Raw genomic sequence first — 18398 nt, forward strand, 5'->3', positions numbered from 1 at the left:
CGTAACCCCTATACTTTAACGTAGCGCTACGACTCTCGTGACCCCTATACTTTAACGTAGCGCTACGACTCTCGTAACCCCTATACTTTAACGTAGCGCTACGACTCTCGTAACCCCTATACTTTAACGTAGCGCTACGACTCTTGTAACCCCTATACTTTAACGTAGCGCTACGACTCTCGTGACCCCTATACTTTAACGTACAGTGACGACCGTCATATCACTGAGATCGCTTTATGAAACGGGACCCAGGCTTGGTGACTGGTTTGATTGCATGTCATCGTATCCGAATCGGGTGGATATGTGCTCAAAGATGAACCACGGGATTGTCCAGATCTGATCCAGAATCAACTATTTACATACCGCTGGGATATACAACGGACAAAAGCAAGTTATATTCAGGTTAGTGTCGTTGGGATCGGAAAATTCGATACAACGCCAGTAGCACCAAGTGTGAAGACAAGTGCATGGCTCGTTATAATTTGAAGAAAAAACACACATGCATTGAGACCAAGGATGTTTATAAATCTGGTGTAACTTATGTAAGCAACTTACTGAAGGGCCTGGTTTTTCATCATGTAGATCAATGGCTTTGGGGTTATCTTGCAGTCAATGAAATGCTGTAGACAACAATTTTTTATCTCTGAATGACGTTTTAGACGTACAGTGGATGAACAGATGATGACCATGTACACGACGGCCTTGTGTGTGTCATGTACATCATGTCCTTGTGTCGATGTTTCTAAAATTTGCTTTTCGCTTCTTCATAGCCACCATTGATGAAGCCACCGCCCTTTTCGCCTGAACCCACACATGCATTCTCCAGTGTTGGTAGAGGCATTCCTAACTGGGAGGAATAGCGCCCATGTTTGTTTTCATCCCGCTTGGGGCCCCAATTCTCAAGTGGCCTATTGAGATTCCACCATACCTACAATAAATATTTAAAGTTATGCGGACCGTAGTGACAGTACGACAGATGCAGATTTCTGACAATCATTGGTTTAGGATAGGTATCAAATCGTCCAATACTATTCCTCGAAAGATTACCCTTCCATAGTACCATGACTTTTGTAAAATAACCTTTGTGACATTCTAGGGTGAAGATACAACGGGAATTATGTACCATAAATAGTCCTGCCTAATCAAAACACGTTCGCTGAAAATTATGATGATGTTCGTGCAAATACACACATTTTGCACGTTTATATATTGGTGAGTTTCAGCGCCATAGTTTGCCATGTCTATGGACAACTAGAACATATCACAATCAACAGAATTCACTTGATCGAACTTTGTTTTAGGATGGAGAGAGTCCCCAATGCTGCTATTATTTTCGCACGGGGAGATTGTTAAGACCGTTGAGCGTACGGATATTCTCCCATACATGAGTGAAATCAACTGAAAATATGTACATGTCTATTGAATGAGCATTCAATGACATACAAAAACACAACTAGAAGACGACCCCTAGTTTCCTTTACAGTTCTGAAAAGTAATGCATTTTGCGTCATAGTGATTCTGGACAAAAATGATGTATTCCCCTATCCACCTACAATGTGTCCTATGGTGGGAACCATGCTGACTGGAGAGTTTCAAAAATGCTTTCTCTTGAGGACTATCTCTATCCCAGGCCACATGTCACTGAGACAACAAGTTTTAGTGAGATTCGACCTCGCGAGCTATGAGATTGTTTATTCCTTTTTTACAGGTAGTTTTAGGATCTAGACGACGTCAACAACGACACGCTACCGTGACGTTACCCTTACCCATGATGTACAGAGCTATACAGAATTCTGTTCACCACACTGTTCTGTCAATGCTCATTCTGTATTTTTAATTATCGTGGTACGGCTGGCAGTAGTCTGTGCAGATATGTGTCCCTTAGGTGAAACCAAAACACAGATTCGCCCTACATCTGATGCTGTGTACGGTGACGTGGGTATCACCAAAAATTTGAAAACTTGTAAAACCAGACATGCCGTTATAAAACTGCCACAGTGTTCACAGCGGCCTTACATTAATCAAACTCTTAAATCTGACGTACCTCGAACCCTCCCTTGTAGCAGAAATAGCCACAGTACCACGCCGGTATGGAGATGAGGATAGCCGCCACTATCAGCCACCCCAGGGCTTCAGACCACTCGGGATACCCGGGGCCAGTAATGGGGGTGTACTGCATGCTCTTGAAGACTATGACAACCTGAAAATATGCATACATATACTGTGAAAATATACAGCCAGTGAATCTGGTTTGTGGCGCAGCTGTTGTATTGGTTACTTTCACACTGTGGATGTAGAGACAATCAAACTATGTGTACACTATTATGAACTACAAAACAGACGGTTTGGGGTTGTATTCTACGGATCAGTTTGGCATGACTTGTCCGTGCTTGTGAAAGTGTCCCCTTTGTTTCTAAGGACCACAGGTCGTGGATCTAATTCTCTAGACCTGTACGTTAAGTTAGCATTATACGGTGTCTAACACCTCCGTCTGACTGGTCTCTGATCTAATATTTATCTGTCCGGATAAAACAAACATTTTCACTGATGCATACTGTTCATCGGTCAGTCTCTCAGTGTCCTTTGCTTCCATTACATGATATTATCATATACAATTGTAATATTTTAACAAATACTAGTACTATGATGACTGAGAATTAATCGACAAAAATGTTTCTTCTGAATAACAGATGCTTTTGATCATCATTATCCGATCGAACAGGTTCACGTCACTGAAGAAGTGACTAACTTGGATCGGGCAGTCATGCTCTATGACGGCGTGCCATTGTGTCACACGTTTGTAGATTTCCCCGAGATTACAGTCACTGGTTTTCCAGTTTACAGGCTACCGTGATGTAGTTTGATTATTGCTGACGCAGCGATACCCAAACGCATCCCGTCACATGCCCGCTCACCACCAGCAGCACAGGGGAGATAATTCCCCAGCACAACAGGAAGTAGTAGTACACGATGGTTCCCACAATGTTCATACGGGACCCAGTCATCATCCGAACATCGTCTTTGAATCGGCGAATACCTGAATAGATTCAGAAGAAAATGAGATGAAGTCTTACCCTAAAACAACTACAGGAAGTTATTTATATACATGTACTTAAAATGTTTTCAAGCCTACCCTTTAACCAGTTTATGCCTCATTGTCAGGTAAAGACATATAGACAATGATTATTGGACCACACTATACAGTGGGATTAGCATATTAGAGGCCGTCCAATGCTATTTGTTTGTTCCCTGAGACCGAAAGCAAACATAACTAACATAAAGGATATATCTAGCCATGTCAGTCAAAGGAGCGGTTAATAATGAAATTATCTTACAGTTCGGCACCCAGATAGCAGACGTCAGAAATCAAACATAGAGCTAGCCCCTTTAAATATATTTCGTTCGGTAAGTATCAAACAACATCAAGAAAATGATGTCTTGCATCATCAATTTCGAGACACAAATGTAATGTAACAGCTCGGCAATTCGTGCGGGGAACAGAAGAAAAATGCATTTCGTGTTAGCAGAGTATGTTGAAAATAATTGGATGTCAGCAAGTCTTAATTTGACTCTCATGTGTAACATAAGATTCATTTTGAGTACGTCTGTATATCTCATATAAGCATATACTGCACATATTGTTCATTGTAAGATGACTTTAAGCTGAGAGTTTGAGTTTAATGTTCCGACTGACGTAAGTCGATTACCGTTACTTGAAAACATTAGTTAATTTGACACTCGAAGAAAGCGCCAACGTTTTAGACAGTAACAATAAACACAGGGTCTCGTGAAGTTAACATTTATCGGTAACACTCATTCCAGCTGACTATGTCCCAGGTTTGCCCTAAAAAACCCGTTGAAACTGAAATAGTAGGTTTCATTGAAATGACAAACGACTTCGCCTGCAGCGTGGTTCGTCGTGACCGAAACACTGTTCACATGAGCGTTAATCCAAACTCATATTTATATCACAAAACTGTTTAGATTACATTCATTGTGTAGAAGACCCGTTATCTACAACCTACCATATACAAAAATGACGGCCACAATTTCTGTGAGACCAATGATGAGGAGTGGAAATCCGCCTACAAACGTATCCATCAGGTTCAGGATATAGCTCCCCCCCTGTCAGACAAGAAAAGTGGGTGGGTTCACTAGCATATGGACGAGCACTGTCCAGCAACAATATGCAGCTGAAATTGACACTGGTACCTTCGTTCTACATACATGTATGATGTAAATCAGATCTATATAAGGACATACGGATACTCCGAAGCCAGATAAAGTGCAAAATGTGTAAATGTGTGTGAGTCTTGGTTGGTATTCCATTATCATTTTCTTTATTCAAATAAAACAATCATAAACAGTTACAAACATAAACCATAGTATCGGATTACATTAAGAACATAACAGTGTCGTCAGATGCACGTCCATGGACGCTTGTCTGTGTTAACATTATGACAATATCTTTCAGCTGATTGGTAAGCATCACATTTGACATTAGATAATTGTTGCTATTGACCATGGTCATACCTGTGTTAGGTATATAGACATACCTGTGTTAGGTATATAGACATACCTGTGTTAGGTATATAGACATACCTGTGTTAGGTATATAGACATACCTGTGTGACTTGAGGAAGACCGAGAAGGAAGCCTAGCAAACACGCACCTATTCGCAACAGATAGTTATTTCTGCCCTTCGCCAGTTGAGGGAATACATCAATGATGGATGTAAGGACGGACTCTACTCCAGATATCTGTCAAGGAGAACACACGTGGTTGCCTTCCTTGAAGGATGTTGGTAAATACACAAATTGACACATCTGCATCACGTCAATAAGTACCGATGTTATTGCAGTTGTTTTGCTTACAAGTAGCAATACGCTTGAATTTTCAGTACTCAGTCCAATTCTTTCACAGAAACGCTAACTGCTGTTCCTGTTGTGTTCTATCACAACGGAAGTAGCATTTTATTAATACGTGTACAGAAACTTGGTTAAAATTCACATGCTTGGATTTATTCATGAGCAACCAGATGTTGACCAATTTAGCAGTTAAAAGAGAAAAGCTGTCGTTCATTTACATTTAAATACGGACTGAATGTGGAAATACGATACAGCATTTACTCGTTTTCGAAGCCTGGTCAGACATTGAAAACCCCCACGTTTGCTAGAAATGCTACCCGAAGAGAACCAGTGTACCAGCCCGAGTATTCGCTATCTATACTACCCATCAAAAGTTTAGACTCACTTAAAGCACTCACTATATGTTATGTATATGTATGTGGTTACATCGAAGATGAATTTCTCCACCAACTTGGGGGAACCAACTGAAAACCTTATGCAGATGAATTGCACAAGGATGATGCTTCAAATTGCGAAAGGCATGAGCAAATGTCGTGCATGTGAACAGATGCGTTTTGGTGTAAAGTTTTGTTAAGAATTCGCCAATTTTCACAGATTTTAATCATTTACTGAACTCATGACAATAATCTTTTCAATGTTACGAATATGTTTTACAATACACCAGTTCATAACTAAGCAGTACCTTTAAACAGTATGGAATATTTTGCAAAAAGCTAGTTTAGAACAGTGGACAAGTAAGTGGCTACATTTACACTAGTGAGTCTAAACTTTTGATGGGTAGTATATATACCATAGAGCTCCATCCGAGTGTGATCAACATGATGAAGAAGAGGATGGACCACAGAGGTGGAATCGGCATCCTGGACAGAGCTTCGGGATACACAATGAACACCAGGCCGGGTCCTGAAACACGTCATTCTGTCAATGTCTTCTCCAAGGATGGTTATCTTCATATCCCAGGGATAGAACTATGATCATTAACGTAAGACGTTGATTAGCGATTTTCGCTCAGCATATGTGAAACAATATTTCCCTAGCTCTTTGTAGCTGTAAAAGTTTCTGTTTTAGTTATATGACGTCATGTCTAATATCGCAAACCTTGTAGCTGTAATAGTTTCTGTTTTAGTTATATGACGTCATGTCTAATATCGCAAACCTTGTAGCTGTAATAGTTTCTGTTTTAGTTATATGACGTCACGAGTAATATCGCAAACCTTGTAGCTGTAATAGTTTCTGTTTTAGTTATATGACGTCACGAATAATATCGCAAACCTTGTAGCTGTAATAGTATCTGTTTTAGTTATATGACGTCACGAGTAGTATCGCAAACCTTGTAGCTGTAATAGTTTCTGCTTTAGTTATATGACGTCAGGAATAATATCGCAAACCTTGTAGCTATAATAGTTTCTGTTTTAGTTATATGACGTCATGTCTAATATCGCAAACCTTGTAGCTGTAATAGTATCTGTTTTAGTTATATGACGTCATGTCTAATATCGCAAACCTTGTAGCTGTAATAGTTTCTGTTTTAGTTATATGACGTCATGTCTAATATCGCAAACCTTGTAGCTGTAATAGTTTCTGTTTTAGTTATATGACGTCATGTCTAATATCGCAAACCTTGTAGCTGTAATAGTTTCTGTTTTAGTTATATGACGTCACGAGTAATAGTTTCTGTTTTAGTTATATGACGTCACGAGTAATATCGCAAACCTTGTGCTGTCACGTCCGCAACGTCCACGTTTTTTGTGTACGCCATGAAACCGAGCACAGAGAATATTGCGAATCCAGCAAAGAAACTTGTAAGGCAGTTAATTAGGGGTATCAACATCGCATCCCTGAAACATCAAACATTTATGAAAATATTCCAAGTGATGGATAAACAATGAGAATCTGATTCGGAAGTAGAATCATTTTGAACCTTTATAGCACAGGCCGTCATGTCTTTGCGAGGATTAAAGATTTAAAAAATATTTTTCAGATGACCCCCGTCTCGAAATGCTTCACAGTACATTTCAGTCTAAGTAAACTTCGGCTCAGTGTTATTCGTTTCACTGCCATATCGATTCTAACAAACCCTAGTAGCGTCAGCTAACCTTTTGATTTGACCAATCAGAACACAGCTTACGAAATCGCGAAGCATTCGCACATACCGTTTGAACTTTTACCTCGAAAACGTTTGTTCTCGAACGATATCGATTGCTATTTTCCGCACGAGTGATAGACATAGGGAAAAAAGTTGCTGACAATAGCGTTTTTGCCAACATTCCAGAATGTCATATTGCGGAAATATGAACTGATAGTAACCGTGTCATCAGAAACCCCTAAGCGTATATACTGCAGGTCAAATATCTGTGTTTTGTGCGGATTTTCGTTTGTTGAGAGATCAGTGTCAGCGGAGAAGAGAAAATCCATTTTGTAAGTCCCGCCGCACCCTAAATAGTAGCTGTTGTCTGATTGGTTAAATCCTTTCGGCCGTCTCGCGTTTGATTGGACGGTCATAGGTCGCTCAAAGGTTAGCTGACGCGACCTTCTACTAGGGTTTGTTAGACCAGGGAGAATAGAAGACTGCTGCAGATTATCCTTGTTTAGGCTCGGTATAGCAGTATAACGAATAATACAGAGCTTAAGTTTACTTAGACTGCAGTACATTTTTTTAAAATCTATAATCCTCGCAAAGACACGAGGGTCTGTGCTTCAGAGTTCGTTGAATGATGTAAACTATTTTCTGGTTGATAATATTGTTATTACATATTTTCTGTATAATTTTGCATAATGATCTATTAAGCTGTTTTACCTTTTTAAGAATGCAAGTTCAGATAGTGTATTTACTGAAATGCACTTGCCTGAGGGTGTTGTTATTGAACTTGTTGTAACTAGCCATCGCTATGAGGGATCCGGAGCAGGTACTCGTCGAGAAGAAGATCTGTACTGCTGCATCTCCCCACACCTTCAGTAGAGGATGGAGAGAGATGATAGGACGCAATGACGGTATAGTGAGCGGACAGCATGACTGTCAGTACCTACAGACAGCACCAGTTGTCCTGGACGCTTTTGTTACAAGAGTGACTCGTGCTACAGGTCTGTGCTATAACGGTTTTGTACAAGGCTTTATCTTACCTTAGATATTTGATTGGCATTTTAGAAGATGCAATCAGACAACAGAACAAAGAGACTTTTTCTGGGTTTCATCTTCTTTTTATTGTTTGGTACAACGTTACAGGGCTTGTTCTGGCCCCATCATCAGGTAGAACTAAAGAACAGTTCTACCGGATGATGGGGCCAGAACACTGCTCTTTAGTTCTACCTGATGATGGGGACAGAACAAGCCCTGAAACGTTGTACCAAACAATAAAAAGAAGATGAAACCCAGAAAAAATCTCTATGTTTATATTACCTTCATGTAAAATACTTTATTTCATTGGCCAATGACGCTTTAGCAAGTTTCCGTGTCACCCCTTGAAAAAACATTACCCGCTGCCAGGGTCACCGAAAAACTCTCCACCGAGAAGCTGAATCGCTAACAATCGTATGACGTCATAATATGACGCATGGAGTGCACGGAGTTCGAAAACCGTTCGATTAGCTGGTTTTTTTAGTTCACTTGTGTACACATTTATTTACCGACTTTCACTGTTTTATTTAAACTATTCTATACATTGCATCGTTTGCATCAACTTAAACATAATTAACCGTTTTTATAGCAGTTTTAAGCTTGTCAGAATATGTTTCACTGATATTAAAAATCGTGCCGAGAGGCAGACGCCATTTTGTTTACGTGTTATATAGTTGGTAACGAGCTTATCGATCCTCAAAATAAAATAAAAAGATCTTGTGTATATTTAACATGGCGGTAGGATAAATACGTTCTAAACTTCCCCCTCGGGTAATACTGTCTGATGTACGCCTCTTTGTAGCAGTATTACCCTCGAGAGAAGCATACAACTTATAATATTCAATTGATCTTTATACTTGATTGTTGTGCATGCCAAGTTGTGTATGAAACTCCAACAGCGTAAACAGGAATGGACATCCCAGGTTACAATAGGTCCCAGGTTTTTTTCTAAACAGGATAGTCAGGATGTGTTTCCCGCCGGCATCGGGCGTTTCTAACTTAGGCAGGGGCGGTGGGGTAGCCTAATGATTACAACATCCGCTCGTCACGCTGAAGACTAGTCTTCGATTCCCCACATGGATACAATCTATAAAGCCCATTTCTGGTGTCCCCCGCCGTGCTATTGCTGGAATATTGCTAAAAGCGGCGTAAAACCATACTCACTTACTCTAACAAAGGCCAGACCGCGATATAGCGGGGGCATTGCTGACTGCTGCATGAAACAACAGTGACTCAAATAAGTTAAACAAACATTAGAATGGTTTGATTGAGGGGACAAATAAGTTAAACAAACATTAGAATGGTTTGATTGAGGGGACAAATAAGTTAAACAAACATTAGAATGGTTTGATTGAGGGAAAGTTACGATGGGGAGGATGTGGTGGGTGGGGCTTTACCAGTAGGATATCTGTCAACAATCATTTACAGTTTATGTTTCAGTGCAAGATATGGTTGAGTCGGTATCGGAAGGACCTGCTGTAATTCAGATATTAAAGTCCCTTGACCACATCATACACTACAAAAAGCTAGGTCTGATCCCTCTATTTAGCACTGTGCCGCGGGTTTCATCAATGTGGCAAATGCCAGTAGCCATCGTTGTCTTCTCACCGAATATTACAATATAAATTTTCCACTGGTCACGAGGGGGACATGGGTTGATGTACCCTCCATGTTTGTTTATGTTCCCTGGGCCCGAAGCGGAAAGGGAACATAACCAAACATAGAGGGTACATCAACCCATGGGCCCCGAGGGACCAGTGAACAACGTATTTATCTTACTAACCTAACACCTCAATGTTAATTTTAAACTGTTTGAAGCACGGGTTTTGGATCATAATAAGGAGTACCGGAATTATAGTCCAACCACTACTAACAAGAAGTACCAAACGAATTGCACAGTTCGTCATTTCCAGCGGGTGACATAGAAAATGTTACTTGCTTGTAAGCGGGGTACATTGACTGGCTCATTTATGTGTCATATAAGATAACTATTTAAAATAGTATAACCCACTATGCATGTTAATTACTAACTTATTCCAAGTTCTTCAAGAAACTGTCATTGGCCTGCGTCATAATACTTACAGATGCAGATGACAGTTTTTCTGGTTGTGGGGTGATGTAGTACTTGACGCCCTCCAGGTACCCATCCAAAGTCAGGCCCCGAACAAGCATTACAGTCAGTAGAATGTAGGGCAGGACAGTGAAGACGTAGATGACCTGTAGTGAAACAATGTACATGTTGCATAGATTTTTATAGAACAGCGGGCCATCTTCATAATTCATACCCAGTAGTCACTTCCGTGGGAAATAGTCGAAGAACCTTTGTAGTGTTAATTAATATTTTAGAAATAAATCTATTATTCATGTTATATAATATACAATATATGAATGATGTTAATGTATAAATGTAATGGTAGAATATGATTATGAGTGGCTGTACGATTGATTGGGGTTGATACATTGTAAAATTATTGTCCCCCTGATCGTGTGGCGAAACATAGCATGGTCCTTAGTAGGGTGACATTACCAACGCTGCTGGCGATACCTAGCCTAATTTCTCGTATTACTACATAACTTGATCAAGTCACAGTATGGTTAAAATACTGACGGATTGACTTAATCAAACTCACTCACTGAACCAATGGTGTTTTGATTAATGTCGTGCATTCCTCTTAAGGCTTATGTCTGTGTGCGGAGCTCAAGTGATGTACTGACAAGAAAACTTTGTCAGTTCTTGTGACAATTATGTGACTGTCTTCTGAGTTTACCCTACACTGATGTTTAAACAACTTCAGTTTCCAGTGTAAAATATCACGAGGTATAAATTTTACTTTGACGTGATTTGTACCTCCTGTACTGACATTAATGTTGACGCTATGTTACCTTCCCCAGTGACTTGATTCCCTTGATGATGAGGATGATGATGATGATGATGATGATGATGATGAAGACGCAGCAGACAGCCAAGGACAAGGGGTTCCTCCTGTACAGACATTAATGTTGACGCTATGTTACCTTCCCCAGTGACTTGATTCCCTTGATGATGAGGATGCAGCAGACAGCCCAGGACAGGAGGTTACACAGAGTTAACTCCCACTTCATCTTTCCCACGGAGCCGATACCGTCCGACACCTCCAGAACATGGAAACTGCGAACATGGGTACAAGTGATGACGTTTGTATACATCATGCAGACACCCTGGGACTTGGGATAACGTTGCAGACTTCAGCAGAATTTCGGATTAAATATGGGTCTGAAGTAAATCTAAATCTAGCTGTTTTCTGGAATTAGTAGGCTTGGTCGAAGTATCCTTAATAAAAAGTAAGATTCGCTTTATATTTGCAGTATTAAGGACAACAAATCATGTAGGTGTTAGAACTTTGCTAGAAAACGTTTGATAGAAATGCCAAGGTTTTTAGCCATCACTCACTTGTAATACTCTTCACTGGGTGAACGAGTTGCATTTGGGAAAACAAAACCCTGATCACCTGAAGTATAAATACAGGCATTTCACAAACATGAAAGTATATTCTGATGGTGACAATACCCAATACGTCTACCTCCATTGGAGATGGGAAAGGGCACACTTAACCGTTTACTGGGTTAATGCTTTCGATACCCCTGCTTTTGAAAACGTTAACGTACTAGCAGTTGCCCTAATTGTCTAGTATCGGTTTCACTACATGCATACTCACTGCAGTTGATGTTGGTGTTGTTCAAGTACGACGTATCGTTGGCATCGATGCGACAGGAACAGGTATTCCACTCATGAAGACATGTGCTCCACGGGAGCTCTGACGCCATCGACGCACACAGGAAGTAGATGAACTGCGCGATGACAACACTGTAGTAGATCATGATGAATGATGTCACAGTTACCATGGCAATACCAAGACCTGTTAATGGAAGAAATGGTTTTATGGACAGGGCAATAAGTAACGCTTGTCGTAGATACGTGATACTTTTCCTGAAGCACGGGTGTGGTGTTAACTAAGCAAGGTACATAACCAGGATCTGCCTTCGAGCTGATGATAATCGGATACGGACACGTCTAAGGGATGTAACACAGTAAGATGTGGCACTGAAGTAAACTGACCTGATCTTCAAGTGAAAGATAAAACAAAATCTGTATTTCAATACCCGATGCGGTGTCCAGTCCATTGTTATGTAAATTGCCGACTGCTTATATTTAATTAACTAAAATTTACTTGAATGTCATACATGAAAGGAAAAGATGTAAGTTATCAAAGACCTTTCCTTAAACTACCGCTACTACTACTTCTACTACTACTACTACTACTACTATCACTACTACTACTACTACTACTACTACTACTACTACTACTACTACTACTACTACTACTACTATTATCACTACTACTACTACTACTACTACTGCTGCTACTACTACCGCTGCTACAACAACTACTAATACTACTGCTGCTACTACTACTACTACTATAACTACTACTGCTACTACTACTACTACTACTACTACTACTACTACTACTGCTACTACTACTACTACTACTACTACTGCTACTGCTACTACTACTTCTACTATAACTACTACTGCTGATACTACTACTACTGCTACTATTACTGCTGCTACTACTATTGCTGCTGCTACTACTACTGCTGCTACTACTAATACTACTACTACTGCTACTACTACTGATGCTGCTACTACTACTACTGCTCCTACTACTGCTGCTGCTACTACTAATACTACTACTGCTACTACTACTGATGCTGCTACTACTACTACTACTACTGATGCTGCTGCTACTACTACTGATGCTGCTGCTGCTGCTGCTACTACTACTACTACTACTACTACTACCACCACCACTACTACTGCTGTCGCTGCTACTGCACACAAATTACGCCTTTTGGATAAAACATTTGTGGCATCATCCGTGCAAAAATCAGACCAACCTCTGAAAATAGGACTCAAGCGCCATATTTTGAGTGGTCCGACACTGGCGAACTGTCCGAGGTTGATATCAAGTGCAAACAGCGGAATTCCCAGCAGAAACAGGCTCAAGAAGTACGGCAGTAGAAAAGCACCTGAAAATGTCCATATACATTTAGTAAAGCATGTATATAATGTATAATGTGCACAGATCAGGCCCAGTCTGTTATTCTTTCCGTAGTGTAGGCTGCAGCAACAATCTACAAAACTATGCAGAATTGTAAACCAAAAGTCACTGTGTTCTATAATCTGATTGGTTGAAAAACATGATCGAATGGTATTCGATTCCCTAAATCGGCTGGCCGTTGACATTTCACTGCTGTACCCGTACTCGATGCCAATGAGTGCAGACAGAAAAATGCGTGTGGACCTTTTGATTTACTTCTGTGTTTACAATGTCGATAAACATCATATGTTGGCCAATTTCGGGGTGTTATTGAGTATTTGAAGCACGGGAATTAATTTGGAAACGACGGCGTTAGCTAATGAATTCCCGTGCTTCAAATACTCAATAACACCCGGAAATTGCCCAACACATGATGTTTAATGCATTGTAAAGAGAACATTCACGATATATATCTTACATAGAAAGGGTGTAATCTCATTGTTTTGTAAGTATAGACAGCTACCTTTTGAGTAATGAATACAGTATTCGATGAATAACATAATAAACATACGTAATGTCAGGAAGATGGTATTTTTGTGGAATACATTTACTTCTTAATTGTAGGTAGAACTAATTATATTCGTCCTCAACAATAAGGCAGTCTGTCTCAATTTAAAATCCATCATCCACCATGTAATTTCAGCATAATTATAAGTACAAAGTTTTCTTTTATCACTACATTGCTTCCATGAACCTTTACACTCATTTTCATACACATATGTAACGACAAGATTCACACAACAAAAATGAATTACAGTTGCATACGGTATCAGCACACATCTATAAAACACATTATATATTATAATGGGAGTAGATGAGGGCTTGTGGGGTTTTAGAAAAAAGTTTTTCAAAATTTGAAATTGTCAGAACATACAAATCTTGAGCTCCATAAAGACGTCCTAGGACATATACTTCATGTAAAGCAAAACCGTCATACAAGAATGGTTAATCTGTAAGTCTGAGCACAAAGCACAATCAGTGACGTATTAACATCAATACAATACCTCCTCCATCCTTATATGCTAGATACGGAAACCTCCACACATTGCCAAGTCCAACAGCGCATCCTACGCATGTTAGTATGAACTCCACTTGCGATCCCCAAGTGGCCCTGTCGGGAGCTTCCTATAATGGAAATAGAGTCCTCAAGTGTTGTCGGAACGTTCAAGTGCCAGTTCTCATAGGTATCAAGGTCCTGACTAAGACTACAACATAGGTACAATACCTGAAGTGTATTTCTGGCGTTCCCTGCAGTGGAGCGGTGGGGTAGCCTAGTGGCTATTGCTAAAAGCGGCGTAAAACAATACTCACTCACTGACATGATATTGCTAACGGCGTAACAACACTCACTCATCTTACCCACTCACCCACCCATGGGTTTTACCTAAACATATCTTGAAATGATGATGACTTTGTACTTGTTCCAGATATACAGTTTTTAAGATCCATGACTCTCCCTCTCAAGTCAGCCAAACTGTACGCCTAGTGTTCTAACTACGTCCCCACCTTATCACATTGTCGCGTAGCCTGGGTGTCAGGAATCACTTTACAAACACCGAAGGCAAAATACGAAGTGTAGCTTCTGATTTCGTTTATTTTGATATCCATTAAACTAAACATGTAAACATTCCTAATCAATGAATGTAACATTGAAATCACAATATTAACACCCTGATTAACATGCATCGGTGCATGCTAGAGTACACACATACTTGATGAACATGAGTTTGAATGGAGTTGTGTCCAAGTCTGTTTGAATGGTATTTCATTCGGCGTGTGGGGCGGTTGGGTAACCTAGTCGTTAAAGCGTCCGCTCGTTGTTGTTTTGTTATTATCCTACAATGTGTACGACGACAGGACGGCTGTGGGTTTGCATAATGTGTGAACCCAATGGCATGCTAAACTGCAACATAGTATCTCCGCGGGCTAGCGCTGTGAAACCAACATTAATCTGGTCTAATAAAAACATACATCAATACACCCATATGCATATATGCATCCATATGTAAGGATACATATAACTATAAAAGAAAAATCTTGAACGACCTTAAACCAGATTCCATCTAAGCTCACCCCAACTCATCTTAATAGACAACAAACCATGACAAGCGAATACCTCTGTTCATACGTAGCCGTTCAGAGGTATGGGTTATTAAAATCAACGATGGTTGTTTTTAGCTTCATAAACCGGTTTCATGTCATGGATAGTTACAGCAATCATAGACAAATGTAATATTACCTTGATATCGGACATAACTGCGTCTTGATGACACAACGTCCAGACACGGTATACACAGATATATGGCGCTGATATATTGGACAGGTTAGATCCTATCAGTCCAGTTTAAATACGTCATGCTGTTGTAGTGACTGTACTTGTTTCTGGCTGCTCGTGTTATCAAGGTTGTATAATCTGTCGTCCCGGCAGGTCGTGTACGTGTAGGTATCTGACAGTCTGTCAACAGTGGTTCAACCGTTTTATCAGGGGAGGTGGGGCAGCCAATTGGTTGAAACGTTCGCTCGTCACGATGAAGACCCGGGTTCGATTCCCCACAGGGTACAATGTGTGACGCCCATTTCTGGCGTCCCCCGTCGTGATGTTGCTAGAATATTGTTAAAAGAGCAAGCACTCATTCAAACGTTATTTATTTAACGAATTCTAAGCCAAATGGCGGCGATTCGTAAATAATCGAATCCAATTCAAACTAGGAAGCAGACTGACATCGTGAGCATCGGTCTATCGGATACCTGGATATGCATCAGACAAGTCAGGGAGCCGTTCTCGATAGTGGCCTCTTACTTGCTGAGGACGAATTCTAAAACAGGATTTTCATTGATCTTCAAACATGTGCAATCACAATGGTGATAATTACATTTTATAATATTGTTCTGTACCAATAGTCAGTGAGGGTGTGTTTTAATGCTTATCAATCAATCTTTACTTCATACTGAAAGACCACAGACCTGTAGAACAATACAATTATTCATGTGTGGGTAGTAGTACATTCTTTCTGAGAATATAAGCTTGTGGATATATATGGACAAACTTTCTAAATGTGTTTTACTGGAATTATTCATAAACGATAAAAACCTATGAGTGTTAGGATGTACATAATAATATTTCTTCATATATACTTTTGTTAACGATAAGTATGCTGGGCCAAAAAAAAAATGAAATTCTTTCTTAATTCGTTAATAGTGACACAACAACTAGTCATAACAAGCTGGTCCGATAATGCAGCTATTAGTGTCTCTCGTTGTGGAATAAACATTGCATTATCATAAAGCCGTGACACCATCATCAGCCTCTCACTCCAATAGACGTGTGAAGGATGCAAGTGATGCTCGAGATGGGTAGAGGAGGGAAGGATGTCTTTAAGTGTGTTATTAGTTTGACTTTCATTCCATACCATCCAGGGGCACGAAAGCAACCACTTCATCCTTTCAAAGGTTCTCTAAAGAAGTATGCGTTTGGAATCAGACATCCGTTTGTTAACGACACACTGGTCTCAGAGCTTCAAAGCTACGGGTTTGCAGCTGTTTGTTAAAAAACCTTCAGAGACATACAAAAGAAACCTTCAGTCTGACTTTACACTTGATCACCAGAGTGAGAGAGTGAGCCAGTGAGGGAGTATGGTTTTACGCCGCGTTTAGCAATATTACAGCAATATCGCGGCTGGGGACACCAGAAATGGGCTTCGCATATTGTGGGGAATGGAACCCGAGCGTTCGGCATGACGAGCGAACGCTTCAACCCCTAGGCTACCCCACCGCCCCTGATCACCAGAAGTGATGGAACATGCCAAAACTCTCCTTCACATCACTTTAGTATGAAATATTGAATTTCTATGACTGATTCTGATTTAAAAGGATATTTTCACTATACACTTATCATTGTGTTTAGGCTCTTAGCAATACCCCACGATGTAGGATCTCCAGGCAGTGGGATGTCATGGAAGATACGTATCTGCAACCCCATTGAATTTGGTAACTACTCCACTCTGACTGGTCAATGAAAAGGTTTAAATAACAATGCTCTATAACTTGCCAAGACGTGGTCTATTTCACAACCATGTATATTGTATTGAACTTCCAGAAGAGGATATACTATAATACTGTTGCTTTGTTGTCTCCGTTAAGAAATGACGGTGTCGTGTCGTTGTGTATTCTACCATTACACACTTCAGGTCGATTAACAGTGTCTTCGTTGTCTCCCTTTGATTCTAAAGTAACTACCTCAGTTTGAAACCGCCACCCATCACAGGGGAAGCTCGATTTAAATGCCTCTTTTCCGTTGACTTTCGGTAGGTACTAGTATTTTATTATATTTTGAAATAATGTATAGTTATAACGTCCAAAACGCAATGCAGTTTGATACGAAACACGATCAATATAATTTCATTTCAAGTCTTAATATTTCATTATTATGTCCATGGAAAACATTATATATAAAGCTGTCCCTTAGCCGCAAGTTCGTCATTTCTTGTGCGTTATAATGACAGGTGTGATGATACAATTGAGAACTAAACTTGAACAGCATGCTTCATATTCTGTAGGGATTCTGCACTTTTGTCCCCAAATCCAGATTAACCCGGTACGATGAACAGACAACCAAGTTCTATCTGATGTTCAGACATTCCAACCGTTGGTATGAAACCCGAAACTCTCTGCCTCTTGAACTGTGAAACGTTTTTATTAAGCTTTGTTTCAAATAAAAAAGGCTACTAAACCTTTTTCCTACACTCAAGCAATTTGGGCTGAACTAATAGTTTACAGTACTTTTCTGACTTGTTCATATAAGCATTTGATTAGGAATCACGACAAAGTACTGATGATACAGATGATGAGGAATTCCATGAGGCATAATGGTTTGGATTTTTTGCATTTGCCATTGAATGTTGTAACCCGAAGCCAGATAAAAAAACAAACAGCATATGACGCTCCTTAAAAAGAGCATGCTGAATCTCAAAAGTTAAAAATATTGACGCAGAGACTTGACCTGCGATAGTTTTGACTGTTGTTAAGTTGAAGTCATTTGACTGATATTTTGCAAATATTTTATGCCCGTTTCGTTTACTTCTATCGTATGCGAAATGTTAGCACAACGTGTTGATATTTTAAACCCATATTAATAGATACGTAATATGTACCAAACATGTCTACTTGTTTCGGCACATACGGAGACATTTGCGAGATGAAACTGAGAGGAGATCAAGAAATAATAATTTGATAACTATATTGTCTTGTCCGAATCTTGTATTAAAGCAACAAAGC

At 39.9% G+C, this 18398-nt stretch overlaps 1 protein-coding gene across 1 annotated transcript; it reads right to left on the reverse strand.

The window, feature by feature from the left end:
* Positions 1 to 504: 504 nt before the first annotated feature.
* Positions 505 to 15504, reverse strand: LOC124253960 (sodium- and chloride-dependent glycine transporter 1-like). The gene is made up of 15 exons (XM_046687807.1): positions 15364 to 15504; positions 14129 to 14249; positions 12922 to 13053; positions 11679 to 11879; positions 11414 to 11471; positions 10999 to 11131; positions 10066 to 10200; positions 7715 to 7818; positions 6582 to 6706; positions 5659 to 5771; positions 4626 to 4760; positions 4026 to 4125; positions 2916 to 3037; positions 2045 to 2200; positions 505 to 928 (listed from the first exon to the last, which is right to left on the reverse strand). The coding sequence occupies exons 1-15, from the start codon at positions 15376 to 15378 to the stop codon at positions 743 to 745; spliced, it is 1836 nt and encodes a 611-aa protein (XP_046543763.1). The 5' UTR covers positions 15379 to 15504; the 3' UTR covers positions 505 to 742.
* Positions 15505 to 18398: the final 2894 nt, after the last annotated feature.

Source organism: Haliotis rubra, unplaced genomic scaffold (assembly GCF_003918875.1).
Source record: "Haliotis rubra isolate DU_JTF1 unplaced genomic scaffold, ASM391887v1 Scf56, whole genome shotgun sequence".
Lineage (NCBI taxonomy): Eukaryota > Metazoa > Mollusca > Gastropoda > Lepetellida > Haliotidae > Haliotis > Haliotis rubra.